This window comes from Equus caballus, chromosome 11 (assembly GCF_041296265.1).
Source record: "Equus caballus isolate H_3958 breed thoroughbred chromosome 11, TB-T2T, whole genome shotgun sequence".
Classification (NCBI taxonomy): Eukaryota; Metazoa; Chordata; class Mammalia; order Perissodactyla; family Equidae; genus Equus; species Equus caballus.
Window position 1 is genome coordinate 45,589,006 of NC_091694.1, and position 14,528 is coordinate 45,603,533.

A 14,528-nucleotide genomic window follows, 5' to 3' on the forward strand; every position below is an offset into this window, starting at 1 on the left:
GACTAGCCACATTTCGAGTGGCCACACTGTGGCTAGTGGCTACTGCATTAGACAGTGTTGCTATAGAGACTGCTACCACAGAATGTGCTGCGCTATGTTGGAACGAGCTGTTCTCATATCAGCCTGTTATTAGCTAGTAAGTTTCTGGCAGGTGGGCCCTGAGTCTTATTCACCTACGTATTCCTTCTCCTCCATGGACCTAGCGAGTGCCTTGCACAGAGGGACTCAGTTTCTTGTTGAAGGGATTGAACTCGGACTGTTGACACTCATCCTTATATAAAGCTGAACCTTACCCACTGGAAAGCTCTACCCACGGGCCCCAGCTCTGCTCCCTGAAGCCTCACATAAAATAAGGTTCCCCTGTATGTTCTCTTCCTCAAGCTAAATATTCCAGAGCGCCCTCCTTTCCTTCTCTGCATGACCACGGGCTTTTGGCCAGGACTCATATCTGCCCAGAAAACCTTCTGTTACATTCTCTAATTCTTTCCCGCATTGGTATTTTAGTTTCACAACCACATTGCAAGTTCCTAACCATCCCGCGGGGAGCAGGGCTGGGTGTTCTGTTCTCCAGGTGACCTCTATCATGCCTGGGTAGGTGCCTGACACACCCTGGGCCCCTTCTCAGTACTAGTGTTTGTAGTATGTCTCATCATTTCTCCCTCTGGTCAGATATTTTCCCCACTGCCCTTTCTGATCTTCAGAAATCACAGAATTTCAGGGCTAAAAAGTGCCCAGACATCCCAGTTCCATCCCTTCCTTTTTCAGCCGAGGAAAGGGAGGAACTATGAGAGTTGTCTTGCCCCAAACCCCAGTTAGTGCCAGAGCCAAAGACCAGGAAAAACCCAGAGTCCCAGTACTGGGCCAGTGTTTTCTCCACTCTACCAGCCTGCCTCCCAGGCCTCCTTCTGCAAGACTCTTCCTCAGTCCTATCTCCCACCCAGGCTGACCAGAGTGTACCCTGGGGTGGGACCACAGGCAGTGAGGACAGCCAGGGCCCGAAAGAAAGGTCTGGTAGGGGAGTGGGGTGTGTGAATGTGTGTGTCTTTCGGGTGTGTGGCGGAAGGGCAGCAGTGGGTTAAAGTTGACACCGGACAATGATGCAATCACAGAATCCAAATTGAGTGCAGGTCGCTTTAAGAAAGGAGTAGCTGTAATCTGAAGCCTGCTGGACGCTGGATTGGGAGGCAGCGGAAAAAGCTCCCGTGCCTGCAGGAGCCCCCTCAGTGTGCAGACCTAGGCTGGGCGCGGAGCTGCAGCACACCCACAGGTAAAGCAGCTCCCTGTCTGGTGTGCGTGGTCAGGGGAAGACGGGAGAGGCTCCCCTGGGCTGGGGGTACTGGGGAGAAGCAGGAGTAACCCAGGGAGTAGAAAAGAGGGGTGCAAAGGAGAGGATGTGGGGACACAGTAGCTCTTGCAGCTTGGGCCCCAGGGTGAGTGGATGAGAGAGGGCAGAGGGAATTTGGGATCAGAAGGGAAGGACCCAATTATCCCTAAACCCCACTGCCCCACTAGAACAGGCTGAAAGACTTTTGAATGAAGTGGATGGGAAACAATGGAGGGGGCTGTGGCCGGGAAGCAGAGAGCTCAGCTGCTGGTTCCGGTCTGGGTAGCAGCTCACAGGGGCTCTGCAGCCCTGAGGGAAGGAGGTTGACCTGGAGCTGTGCTTCCACCAGGGCAGTTAGGGAGGCAGCGCTTCCTGTAGCCCAGCCCTGGCTTGGACTCAGCTCCCTGCTGTTTTTTCAAAATCAACTGGTGCTGATTTCAGGGCAACTTCTCAACACTGCCAGGCAGCTGGACTGTTGAGCCCTGCCAGAGGGCTGGGATGGAGGAGAGCTGGGTCCTTCTATCCAGCACCCACCCTTTTTCTTTGGTCAAATGAGCTGCCAGTAAAAGCTGGGAGATCAATGGGGTTTTAGCCTCTCGCAAACAATGACCGCTATTTAGCCCAGCCAGTGTACGGGGTTTGGGGGCTCAGCTGCCACTGCTGGAGAGAATGGCTGCCTGCACCCTTTCCGCTCCTTGGGGAAAGCCACAGCAAGGAGAGGTCTGGGCCAGAGAAACACTGCAGACTTCCCAGAAACCCCAGCACTGTCTGGCACATGCCCATTCAGCAGGAGTTCAGCCCTTAGGCTGAGGGTGGGATGGGAAGGGGGCCAGGGAGTTCTGTTCCTAGGGGTGGTCCTTCTTGCGTGTGGGCGCATGAAACACACGGGCACCCTGGCCCAACTCATGAAGGTTCCAAGACTTCACAAGGGACATTGCCTGGGGACTGGTGGAGTCCCCAGGGGTGGGGTGTGCCTGGAAGGGACCCTTTGGAATCTTCCTCCCAGAGCCAGAGGAGAGGGTGGTGCCCTTCCCCGCACTGCCCATGAGCCATGTGGCTTGAAGGCTGTGTGGTTCTGGGAGGAGCAGAAGTGATGGTGTTTGTCTCACAACTGGATTTAATCTGAAACACATGTACTGGCTCAAATTTATCCTCCCAGCTTGAAGGCAAGATCACAAAATCCAGTTCCTTGTGTTTCTTGATTTGGACAATGTGGCAGCAAGTGAGGCCTGACCTTGGCCCAATACGGAGGATCTCTCTCTCTCCTATGCCCTCCCCCACCTGGTAGGACAAGAGTCTGGCATGGATACTGCCCTTTGGACAGGATGCCATCATTGTCCCTGTGCCCCTGGCCGGGCAAGGGCTGCCTGCCCCTGCCCACAGAACACTCACCTTGGACAAGGCATTAAGTGTGCTCAGAGGGGCCCCCCACATAGGCCTTTACTCTCTGCCCTCTCACTGCTCCTGTAGGGGGCTTTCAATAATCTCTCCACTTCCTCATCCCCAGGGCTTGAGGTGGAGGATTCAAAGAGCAGACATTAATACTATACATCCAGATGTGGACCCATGTTGGCTTTCCCCTCCAGGGCCCCTCACCTCATCTTCAGTTCTCAGTCTGCCCATGTGGTGACAGTGATCACAGGACCAGGGGCTTGGGCTCAGACTCTGTAGGGGACTCCTACAGAGAAGGTCCCACGTTCAAGTGCATTTGAACTATGAACTTAGTTTCCTTAAACACTATGCCAGGATGGTCCCTATCTCCTCCCTCCTATCTCAATTCCTTATGCTGGCCAGAGGGACTAGAGCTAAGGGCTTTTTCCTCTGGCCTTGCCACCCAAGCATCTCACTGAATCTTCAGTCTCCAATACACCAGCCTGCTGAGGCTCAGGCAACGAAGGCTCCTGCCAGCTCTGGGTGGGGCCAGCCTGGCGGGGAGAGCAGCTGTAAGCCTGGATGGTGTTAAGGTCTCTAACTTGCCCTACAGAAAGCTTTTCCTGTTGTCTCAACAGAAGATTTCTCCCTGAGCGGCAGGGACAGCTGTGTGGAAGAGCAGCTGGCTGAGGATACAGGGGTCCCTGGAGCTCACTCTGAGACACGAGCTCAGGAGGAGGTTGGGAAACAAAGCCCGGCTGGTTCCCACCGGCAGGCCTGCTGTGAGCTGGGCCAACACAGAAGGCAATCTTTCCTTTTGTTGCCCTTCATGCTCAACAATGTTGTCCAGCGGATTATCAGATTAATTCTAAGGACTTTGGCCAAAAATCACACACCGCACTCCCAACTTTCCTGTTGCTCTGAGAAGTCAGAAAAGTGTGTGTGTGTGTGTGTGTGTGTGTGTTGGGGGCGGGGGTTGTTTATGGGTATATAAAAGGATAATGAAAGAGCATGAGACCCTTGGCGTGTCTGTGTGTTGCAGGGGAGGTGAGAGGCAGGGCAGACAGACTGTAAATTCTTGACTTGGCAATACGGATGGAGGGAGAACACGGACCAGCCAAATGTCCTGGTTGCTGAGACCTTGTCCCACTTTCTAACCAGGAGGCCTCTTGGAAGATCTTATCTGTAAACCACCCCCCACCCCCACCCCCAGCTGCCTTCATCTTCCCCACCCCACATACACTTCCTGACTTGGGGGCTGAGCTCATAGATGCAGTGGATGCAGAAGGGTAAGGGATGGTGGAGAACATAGAATCCTGGACCCAATTTCCCTTTTCCCTGTAGGCCAGGGGCCAGACCAGAGTCCTGTCAGAAGAGGCCACTGCTGGGGAGGGGAAGGCATTTGGGTGGTCTTACTAAGAAGCGGGGTTGTTTAACCTGAAGGAAAGAAGGCTCCAGGGGTATAAGAGCTATTTTCCAGCTGGTAGGGGGAAGAGGGCCTGGCTCCCCTGGGAGAAGCAGGGCCCTGGGGCTCCAATTGTAGGGAGACACGTTTTGGCTCAGGGATCATTGGAGAGCTCCCAGGTCTCTGGCACTGTTAAGTGCTATTAAGGCATTACCTAACTTAATCCTCCTCACAGTAGGCAAGAACTGTTTGGCTTCCATTTTACAAGAGAGGACACTGTGATTTAGAGAGCTATTAAGACACAGAATTGAGATTTGAACCCAGGCTGTCTGACCCTACACCCAGGACTCCTAACCATGAAGTAACAGCTCTTGACACAGAACTGCCTGAGAAAGGATGAGTCCCTCTGAGGCCACAGGTTCTCGGCCAGAGGAATTCAAGCAGAGTCAGAAAACTTCTTGGGGATGGCAGGGGCTGGACCGGACGCCTCCATTCTCCAATCTCTGTGATTCTACATGTAACACCCAGGTTCTGCCCCCACTCTGTTACTAGACATTGCCCCAAGTCCTATAGAAGGAGCTGGTCAGGTATGTCCAGGGAAAAGCCTTGGTACGCATTCGTGCTAGACTACACTCCACACAGAGACGCCACTGCTGCATCTTCACTGCCCTGGAGCTTTAGGTTTGAAGGCGGGTCCCCTGACACAGACAATGGGATGAAAGCACTAGCTTACCATATGACTGTGGGATGCGAGGCAGGTGGAGGGGTAGGGAGGACACAGCTGAGAGGAAGAGACCATCAGGCTGAGAGTCCGCTTCCAGCTTGGGGAGGCTGGAGGGAAGGTGCCTGGTCCTGCTAAGCCTTCTGCTCCCTGCCCAGGGTGGCCTGGCGTGCAGGGGGTGGGTGAGGGAAGCAGCCTGCTGCCTCTCACTCTCTTGCAGGCCCCGGGATGCAGGCCCTAATGCTACTCCTCTGGACTGGAGCCCTCCTTGGGCATGGCAGCTGCCAGAACAACGCCGGTGGCCCAGAGGAGGTCAGTGGGGATGGGAGAGGGGGTGGCGGGTGGGGCATGGGGGGTGTCAGCTATCCCAGCCCTTCTGCAGCAGGCAGCATGCAGGGCAGGAGCGGGGCACCCAGGTTGCAGGCCTTTAGGTCTAGACAGGGAAAAACAGAGAGAAAACGTCTTGCCCTGCCTTTCAGAGAACACAGTGGGGACAAAAATAAGATCCAAAAAAGTGAAAAGCAAAAGCTCTCTAAACAAGCCCAGGGCCGTCCCTTCAGCGAAAACTTTTCTCATTTCCTTGCATGACTGTGAGTCTCACTGATGGGTGGTGATCTCAGATATTAGTTCCAATGGTGACCAGGACACAGCAGAGATGCAAGAGCATGGAAAGCCCTTTTCTGTCCAGAGAGAGCACAGCGGGGTTGCAAAGGCAGATGCAGACACTCGGAGAGAAGCCTATGCTTTGTGACAGTGGGGGTTGACTTACATGAGGGACCAGGGCAGCCAGGGCATATTGGCTGGACCCCTGGACTTTGTTGTGAGTTCCAACTTGGAATCTGCCTCTGCCCCTTACTAGCTTTGTGACCTGAGACAAGTCACTTTTGCCTGAGCCCTCTGTTTTCTTATCTATAAAATGGGATTAAAAATACCCATTCTTGGGGGCCAGGCCAGTGGCATAGTGGTTAAATTGGTACACTCCGCTTTGGCCTGGGGTTCGCAGGTTCGGATCCTGGGTATGGACTTACGTATCACTCATCGTCATGCTATGGTGGCATCCCACATACAAAATAGAGGAGGATTGGCACAGATGTTAGCTCAGTGACAATCTTCCTCAAGCAAAAAGAGGAAGATTGGCAACAGATGTTAGCTCAGGGTTAATCTTCCTCACCAAAAAAAACCCCCACAAAAGCCAAAAAGCATTCTTGGGGCTGGCCCCATGGCCTAGTGGTTAAGTTCAGAGCGCTCTGCCTCAGTGGCCCAAGTTCAGATCCCAGGCATGGACCTACATCACTTGTTGCTTGCCATGCTGTGGTGGCAACCCACACATAGAGGAAGATTGACACAGATGTTAGTTCAGGGCAAATCCACCTCAGGAAAAAAAAAATTCCAATCCTTACAGGGCCATTGTGTCCAGTCAGTTATTTTTCATCTATTTAACACCTACTCTGTAGGTGCTAGGAATGGATGGAAATATGACTCAGTTCTTACCTTCAAGGAACTCAGTCTTTTGAGACATTAGTCTTTTGGGGTATCAGACAAATATATCAATAAGTATGAAATGAAGTAACTCAAATGAAAAGAACTAGCACAGAGCAGGGCACATGGTAGGTGGTTAAATGTAAATGATAGTTGACTCTGAAAAAAGGTCAGAAAACCAAAAGGCGCCTTCAGATTGGGGCGATCAGGGAAAGTCTGTGGTGAAGGTGATATTTGATCAGGTCCATGAAAGACAGGGGGGCTTTGACGGAAGGTCCAGGTGGAGAGCTGAGAGCAGACGACAGCCTGGTCTGGACTAAGAGCAGGGTTTGTTGGGAAGGGAAACTCCACTCCTTTTTTTTGTAATGTGTCACAGGCCTGAGGCTCATAGGTCACGAGTATTTAAACTTGGTCAGCTAATCTGTCTTCTGGGCTGCCTCTCCCCAGCAGAGAGCTCCTGCGTGTTGAGGGAGCACAAACTCATTCCAACGTGAGGGTAAACATACCACACTCAGGCAGGACGGCCCTGAGGGGCCAGCACGGCCATCCTGCTCAAAGCGATGCGGAGCCCAGCCATCCACTGCTCATCTCCACTGGTCTTTGAACCCAAATCCAGGGCTCCCCAGACCCTGACATCACAGGGGCACCAGTGGAGGAGGAGGATCCTTTCCTCAAGGTCCCTGTGAACAAGCTGGCAGCGGCCGTCTCCAACTTTGGCTATGACCTGTACCGCGCGAAATCCAGCATGAGCCCCACCGCCAATGTGCTCCTGTCCCCACTCAGCGTGGCCACAGCACTCTCTGCCCTTTCGCTGGGTGAGTTCTCCGATGTAGAAAGTCCCAGAATCCTAGAGCTGCCACCCAGCCTCTGTGCATATACGGCTCTCAAGGTCCTAGAGACCCTGCAGCTCAGGGAGGGGCGCAGAGGCGCTGAGACTGGCCAAGCGGGGTCCCAGCGTGGGCAAGTGGGAGCTCGAGGGCTGTGCACACACCATTCCCTTGCTACTGGGACAGAGCTGAGCACTGCTGATGCAGGGTGTGGCCTCGGGACCACTTAATGACGGGGTGACTTTGACACTCATCTGTTCCTTAAATGAGCTTCAGCTGCATGCCAGCCATTCAGCTGGGTTCTGGGGACAGAACCGCACACAAGTAGGCATGTCTCCATCCTAACTCAGGTCAGAGTTGAGTTCACGGGGGAAAGTAACAAACAGGGAACTACAGACAGTCTGGCCAGTCCTGTGATGAGAGAAGCACAGGGACTTGTACCCCTCACTCCCACCCTTCTATCTCTCTAGGCCCGAGGCCCTCAGCCTACTTTAGGAAAACCTCTATTCCTTGCCCCCCTGGAATGTCTCCAGTATCAGCAGACAAGACTACGAGCAGAGTGGCCCCGCCCTGTCAGGGGAGCGGGCCTGACTCGGGGCCCTGGCCTGGTGGGCAGTCATCAAGGCTCAGACCGTTGTCTCTCTGGCAGGGGCGGAACAGCGGACAGAGTCCAGCATTCACCTGGCTCTCTACTATGACCTGATCAAGAACCCAGACATCCACGGCACCTACAAGGAACTCCTTGCGTCCGTCACTGCCCCCAATAAGAACTTCAAGAGCGCTTCCCGAATCATCTTCGAGAAGAGTGAGTGTGCTGGCCAGGCTGCCTGAGGTGCATGGGGCTCTAGGCTCCATCCAGGCGGGTTTCTTTCTAAACAGTAGATCATGTCTGCCCATACCAGGCCTGGCACTGGTGAGCAGGAAGGTACCCCATGAGCCCAAAGAGGATCAGAAAGAGGAAGTGGGCTTAGGGAGAGAGTGGGAGGGGTTGGGGGAGGACAGTAACATGAAGAGAAAGGGCAATGAACGAAATCTGTTGTTCCCTCTCCAGCGCCTGGGGAAGCTGGCACAAAGTCCCAGCAAGTCACAGGGAGACGCTAGGAGGAAGTCAGGGCCTGCTGAGTGGTAAACCAGAACCTAAGCTTGGCATGCTCTCAAAGAGGGGATGCTAGTTCAGCTCTCAGAGCACACTAACTCCGCTCCATCTCTTCCCAGAGCTGCGCATCAAATCCAGCTTTGTTGCACCACTGGAGAAGTCATATGGGACCAGGCCCAAGATCCTGACTGGCAACTCTCGCGCGGATCTTCAGGAGATTAACAACTGGGTGCAGGCCCAGATGAAAGGGAAAATTGCTAGGTCCACAAGGGAAGTGCCCAGTGAAATCAGCATTCTCCTTCTCGGTGTGGCTTACTTCAAGGGTGAGGGCTTCTCCACTTCTCTTTTGGCCAAAGGTGGATGGTGGGCATCAGAGGGGGCAGGAACGGGTGGACGTCAATGCCCTAGTTCAACATGAACCCAGAGGCGAAGCCAGAGGAGGACCTGAGAAATGCACTTGCCTGAGGGCTATCTGCTCGTCCTCTAATGCCAGTGCCTACAGAGTGTGAGAGGGTTGTGCACAAAGACCAGCACAGGAAGAAAGCATACCTACTCTGGGACCCGTCTGGGGCGGGCACTGTTGGCTATCTGGCTGGAGTCAGACAAGGGGCCAAGCCCAGCTCTGCCTCCACCGGCTGCAGAGCCCTGCACCAGCTCCACAGCCTCTCTGGGCCTGTCTTCTCATCTCTAACATGGGGACGATACACTTACTTCAGAGGCACCCTGTCGACATCGTCTCCCATCTTCACATCAACCCTAGCACTGTGCCCAGGACACAGCAGGTACTCCACAAACTGTGTCAGTTCTCTACCAGCATTCTTCTAGGCTGCAGTGATGTGGCCAAGACCATTCCATGGGCCCAGTGTGAGGCCAGCCCCATGCAGATAAGCCTTGGATGGGGTTTTGGGCAACCTCCCTTAAAATGCTTTCTAACCATCTATCAAGCAGTAGCAAGAGTGGACCCCCAAACTCCTAGAGAAAAGCCCTACTTGAAGTAGTGATCTCCAGGGAGTGAAAGAAGCAGTTACAGACCAGCAGGGTAAAGGCTATGTTGAACTAAGGGAGCTTGGTCTTCACGTTGCTGTGTGAGCACTGGCAAGTCACTTCACCTCTCTGGGCTTCAGTGCCTTTTCAGCTCTGAGAGGGGTGATGGGATGAAGCTAGCTGAGGTCCCTTCCAGCTCTGACCTCCTCCGATTCCGTCTCCTGGACACATCACTGGGGAAGGGTGCACCAGTTTACTTTTCTTCCAGGCTGTCACAGAACTTGCATAATACAGTTGGGCAAATCAATAAAATCAACGTATTTCCTTCTGAGTTTACCTACGGAAGGTATTGAGGGTCCTACGGGTACTGTGGCCCAGACCGCACATTCTGAGGGAGAGCTATTCCCTGATGTGTCAGGCCCTCCCACGACTAAGATTCCTTTTGCCAGACAACTTTCAACACCTGGGGGCTTTCAGCTTTCTGGTCTCCTGGGGGCTCAGGACACTCCATTTGTTTCATTCCAGGGCAGTGGGTAACAAAGTTTGACTCCAGAAAGACTTCCCTCCAGGATTTCCACTTGGATGAGGAGAGGACCGTGACAGTCCCCACGATGTCAGATCCGAAGGCCATTCTACGCTACGGCTTGGATTCTGATCTCAACTGTAAGGTCTGTAGGGGCAGGGTGAGTGGTGGGTGGGGGGAGGGACAAAGACAGGCAGGATGGTGCAGTGGAAACAGAATGACCTTTGAGATCTGACAGTTATCTAAATTTTACCTGCTGGCTGACTTTCAGCAAGTTAATATCTTCTCGGACCCTTTCTTCTCCTTAAAATGAAAGAGAATAGTTACCAAAATTTATCCTCACAGCGTTTGTCGTAAGGATTAATAAGGTAGTGTGAAATGGCCCCTCTAGATTGGGCACTCAACTGTTGGTGTTTTCTTGTCTTTTCTTTCCTTCTTTCTCTCTTTATTCCTTTTCTCGGGGGGAGAACTTTTAATTTTAGAATTCAAAGCCAAACTTTCAAAAACTGTCACAAACTTCAAATTGCTGGCATTCTAAGTTTTTCACATATACCTGACTTCTTTTAATTCTAAGTCAGTAGTTCTTACTTAACCTTTTTCTTTGGGAATCTGACAACATGCCTGAAACACTCAGAAATGCCACGTACACACATGCACGCATTTCTGTATACGATTCCAGGGGCTGTTGGGACTCCTGACGCCACTGGTCCCATGGACCTTAGTGTAAGAACCTCTGCTCAAAGCATCTGCTTTCTTGCTGCTTCTGAGCCCAGCGCCCCCACTTCTAGTCCAGGGCTCTGTACACTCATTAACTGTTGGCAGACAAATCTTGGGAGAAAACACAGACCTGGAATTCATTTCTAGCTCCTTGAAACCACAAAAGGAAATTCTTTTAACAGATAAGGTCAGTTGGTATTAGGCTGAGGTAAGAAAAGACAACAGCTTGCTTTCTGAAGGAACACCAGTAGATGTCTTGCTGCCAGAAAGCAGTGGCCTAGAGGGACAACTGTGAAATAGATTAGGGGCTGGGGAAAGTTCGGGCAGGGCCCCATCACAGGAGAGGAGAAGGCAGCTTGGGATGTGTGTTATCCCTAGGCTCTTGGGCTCCAAAGGACTAACCCATGTGCTTCCTCCCTGTTTCAGATCGCCCAGCTACCCCTGACCGGAAGCATGAGCATCGTCTTCTTCCTGCCTCAGAAAGTGACCCAGAACCTGACCATGATAGAAGAGAGCCTCACCTCCGAGTTCCTTCATGACATAGACCGAGAGCTGAAGACTGTGCAGGCAGTCCTGACCATCCCCAAGCTGAAGCTGAGTTATGAGGGTGAAGTCACTAAGTCCCTGCAGGAGATAAGTATGTCTGCGAGACTCCTTTGCTCTTGGGGTGGGTGGGGTCAAGTCTTTGAGCCTTCCACTTTGCTAAGCAGAACTCCAGGGCTCCGTGGCCTTGTAGGAAGCCATGGAGATGATCCCTTATTCTAAAAGTGCTGGCAGGGAAGATTGAACTGCCTTCCTTATCAGACTCATTCCTCAGCCCCATGAGCGTACCTCCTATCACAGGAACTTAGAACACTGCCTCTCAAGAGAGCTCTGTTGACCTGGTTTCTAATCTTAACCTCACTTGCTGTGTGCTCTTGGGCAAGTCACTTAACACTTAACTAGCCCAGAGCTCTACGTACCTCACAGAAGGTCAAAGTGGTGTTCTACTCTCAGCTTGCTTGCCTTCATGAGAATCAGGATTGTGGGGGCTGGCCCCAAGGCCTAGTGGTTAAGTTTGGCACACTCTACTTTGGTGGCCCAGGTTTGGTTCCTGGGCACAGACCTACACTACTCGTTGGTGGCCATGCTGTGGTGGTGATCCACATACAAAAAAGAGGAGGACTGGCACAGATGTTAGCTCAGGGTGAATCTTCTTCAGCAAAAAAAGAAAAAAAAGAACCAGGATTGTATTCTTCTTTGTGATGTTGGTTAAGGCAGGGTTTTAATGGACATCTCTCTCAATCTCTGCAGAGCTGCAATCCTTGTTTGATTCACCAGACTTTAGCAAGATCACAGGCAAACCTCTCAAGCTTACTCAAGTGGAACATCGTGCTGGCTTTGAGTGGAATGAGGATGGGGCAACCAACCCCAGCCAAGGGCCCCAGCCTGCCCACCTCACCTTCCCCTTGGACTACCACCTTAACCAACCTTTCATCTTTGTACTGAGGGACACGGACACAGGGGCCCTTCTCTTCATAGGCAAAATTCTGGACCCCAGGGGCACTTAATGCTCTAGCTTAATGTTCAAATACCCTAGATGAAGAAAACCCTAGAGGGATGGCAGATTATATATTACGTGAAGGCTGCCCTATAATGTTTCAATGTATCCTTTTCAATAAAAGTGCTTTATCCTTAACTTTTGTTACACTGTTCCTCCTCCTATTGTGAGCTATGTTAAGTTTAATATGAGGATAAAGAGCCCTTTAAGAATTTGCTGGTCCTGTAATTATAGTTTGGGTCTATCTAAACTCTGCAGAAAGTCACCATTTATAAGAACTTTTAGTTATCTACATTGTATAATGCAGGGACTGATTCTCTGCTGTGGCAGTACTTACGTACGTTGATGGGACCACTAATCCCCCCAAGAAGGTATCCCCGACCCCCACAATCAGTGGAGCACACTCTTACAATAAACTAGACTTCAGGTTTTAATGCAAGCACGGATATCACTCCATCAAGCTAATGTCACCTGACAACATAGGATAACACACCGACAGATAAGGGAGGTAATTTGTAACTTCAGGAAATAATTCTATATTTTACAGAGCACTTAAAGAAAGCTCTTGAACGCACATTAAATTGGACCTGATGCAAAAATTCCAAACATATTCTTTTTAAGGAAGTATGCCTATTTTACAGAGTACAACAGGGCCTTTTTTAGGAACATGAAACATGCCAAGTGTTTGGAAAAGAGTAACTACAGAACAGTCCACAGGTCAAAGGTTTTCTTCTTGAAACAGTTAGCTCTACCAAAAAATCTCACTGGCCACTACCTTGCCACTGTGAGTTAGTAGAAAGGAGGATAAATGAGATTCTGCCTGTCCTTCATTCAAGTGTTTCAATGTGAGTTGGCACGTCTTGGGCCTGGCCCGGGGGTGGAGGGCCCTGGCATGCTTTTCCACTAACTCATCTGAACCACTTGGTCACCAATGCTGATACAGCAGCCAGGGTTCAGACCTAGAGACTCTCCCAGACTTCTGACCAGGTTGGGCTATAGACTACCGCCATACATCCAGGCGGAAGAGAGTTATCATCTCTACCTTCTGTTTCTTAAATTTGAAACCAGAGCAGCAATGCCCACCCCGTCAGCATCGTCTGAAGTATTTCCCCGTTCTCAGTACTTATGTCATCTGTACTTCATTTGCCGGCTTGGGGAGGTCTGGTAGAAAAAAGTAGTCTCTTTTCAGGCTTGCTAATAAACAGAACTGAGAGAGGAGGCCCATGTGTTGTAAAGTCACTGCTACAAGCTTGACTTTATTAGTGTTTGGTCAGTGAGTCTGCCAAGAGTACTGATTAAAGCCAGGTAATAAAGACTGGGAAATTGGTAGAAAACAAACTGAGAGTTGCCTTCATAGGAAGAAACTGCCCAACAATAAAATGGTCCCATATTTACTTCTGTATTTACAATTTACACTCCATCAGTTTTAACAGAGGATTCAAGGAAGCTAGATACTATAAAGGAAACTGTGTCTCCAGAGGTAACGAGCCTCACTGATTTCTTGCTTTATAATTATTTTTCAATTACAATACAACTACTAAGAGTGTAAGTTCCCACTGGAGTGGTGCACATTTCATTACTACTAGAAACCACAGGAACGTTCAGGGAAACAGATTATCATCATTTAGTAAGGTGGCATCTAGCCCAAATCCCCAGCTAACGTCCAGATGCCTGCAGATCAGCTAAAATCCTTTTAAAGGGTTTAGGCTCTCCAGATACTCGTTTTAAGTCTTGTCTGTGAACTGGGAGTTTTTATGGGAGGGCAGTTAACTATTTCAAGAAAGATTCATCAAAACAGGTGAGCATCTCTCCAACTGCAATGCTTTTCCAGTCCCCCCGCCATTCATACCCTAGGCCTGTGACTGTCAGGCAAGTCCTATATTTCCTGGCGACAGCTCAGCAGCAACAGAACCTCTTTTTTTAATTTTTTTTTTTTTTTAAAGATTTTATTTTTCCTTTTTCTCCCAAAGCCCCCCGGTACACAGTTGTGTATCTTTAGTTGTGGTTCCTTCTAGTTGTGGCATGTGGGATGCCGCCTCAGCGTGGCCCGATGAGCTCACCCAGGACTCGAACCGGCAAAACCCTGGGCCTCCACAGCGGAGCCAGAGAACTTAACCACTTGGCCACGGGGCTGGCCCCAACGGTACCTCTTTAACTCATCCCACACAGGCTCCTTTCCTATGGGTCAAAGTCCCCTTGGGATCCTACAATGAAGGTCCCCCAGGGATGGGCGGCAAGTCCAATAAACAGGATTTCATCTTTTGTAGCTCCTGGATCTCGTCATTCCCAGGGCCATAGTGCACCAAGAGAACCTTTTCTGCCTTTCGTATTGTGTTCAGAGCTTCGGGTACTGCAAACCTGAACCAGAGGAGGGAAGAATCCACTGATTCACTCAAGCACACGTTAACTGAGGGCCTACTCACACCCTGTGAAGAACATAAAGTAGATCATTTTTGTCCTCAAGGATCTTACAATCTAGAAGGGCAGATAAGACACTTTCACAAACACACTGCAAGGCAGAGTTTGAGAACAAAGTTATGA

General features: G+C 51.0%; 2 protein-coding genes across 6 annotated transcripts in view; one reads left to right on the forward strand and one right to left on the reverse strand.

Moving 5' to 3' along the window:
• The first annotated feature begins 820 nt into the window (after positions 1-820).
• Positions 821-12,125, forward strand: SERPINF1 (serpin family F member 1). Of its 2 annotated transcripts, XM_070225736.1 has the most exons (9): positions 821-1,006; positions 1,128-1,267; positions 5,042-5,133; positions 6,917-7,115; positions 7,777-7,932; positions 8,343-8,546; positions 9,733-9,875; positions 10,874-11,084; positions 11,741-12,125. In XM_070225736.1, the coding sequence occupies exons 3-9, from the start codon at positions 5,050-5,052 to the stop codon at positions 11,995-11,997; spliced, it is 1,254 nt and encodes a 417-aa protein (XP_070081837.1). In that variant the 5' UTR covers positions 821-1,006; positions 1,128-1,267; positions 5,042-5,049; the 3' UTR covers positions 11,998-12,125.
• A 273-nt stretch (positions 12,126-12,398) lies between these two features.
• The window catches only part of SMYD4 (SET and MYND domain containing 4), a 42,488-nt gene continuing 40,358 nt past the window's right edge, over positions 12,399-14,528 (reverse strand). For 2 of the 4 annotated variants that reach the window (XM_070227858.1, XM_070227859.1), the window contains one exon: positions 13,903-14,345. In XM_070227858.1, coding sequence (XP_070083959.1) covers positions 14,192-14,345 — 154 coding nt within the window. In that variant the 3' untranslated portion in view covers positions 13,903-14,191. Of the gene's footprint in view, positions 14,414-14,528 lie in introns of all 4 variants that reach the window. The other 2 variants (XM_001504342.6, XM_005597654.4) reach the window with 2 other exon arrangements.

Excerpts from the sequence above, each read along its gene's own strand:
- SERPINF1 (XM_070225736.1), top strand. The coding sequence starts at position 5,050 with ATGCAGGCCCTAATGCTACTCCTCTGGACTGGAGCCCTCCTTGGGCAT. Across the intron at positions 5,134-6,916 it reads ACGCCGGTGGCCCAGAGGAG|GGCTCCCCAGACCCTGACAT; the intron begins GTCAGTGGGGAT and ends ACCCAAATCCAG. Across the intron at positions 8,547-9,732 it reads CGGTGTGGCTTACTTCAAGG|GGCAGTGGGTAACAAAGTTT; the intron begins GTGAGGGCTTCT and ends GTTTCATTCCAG.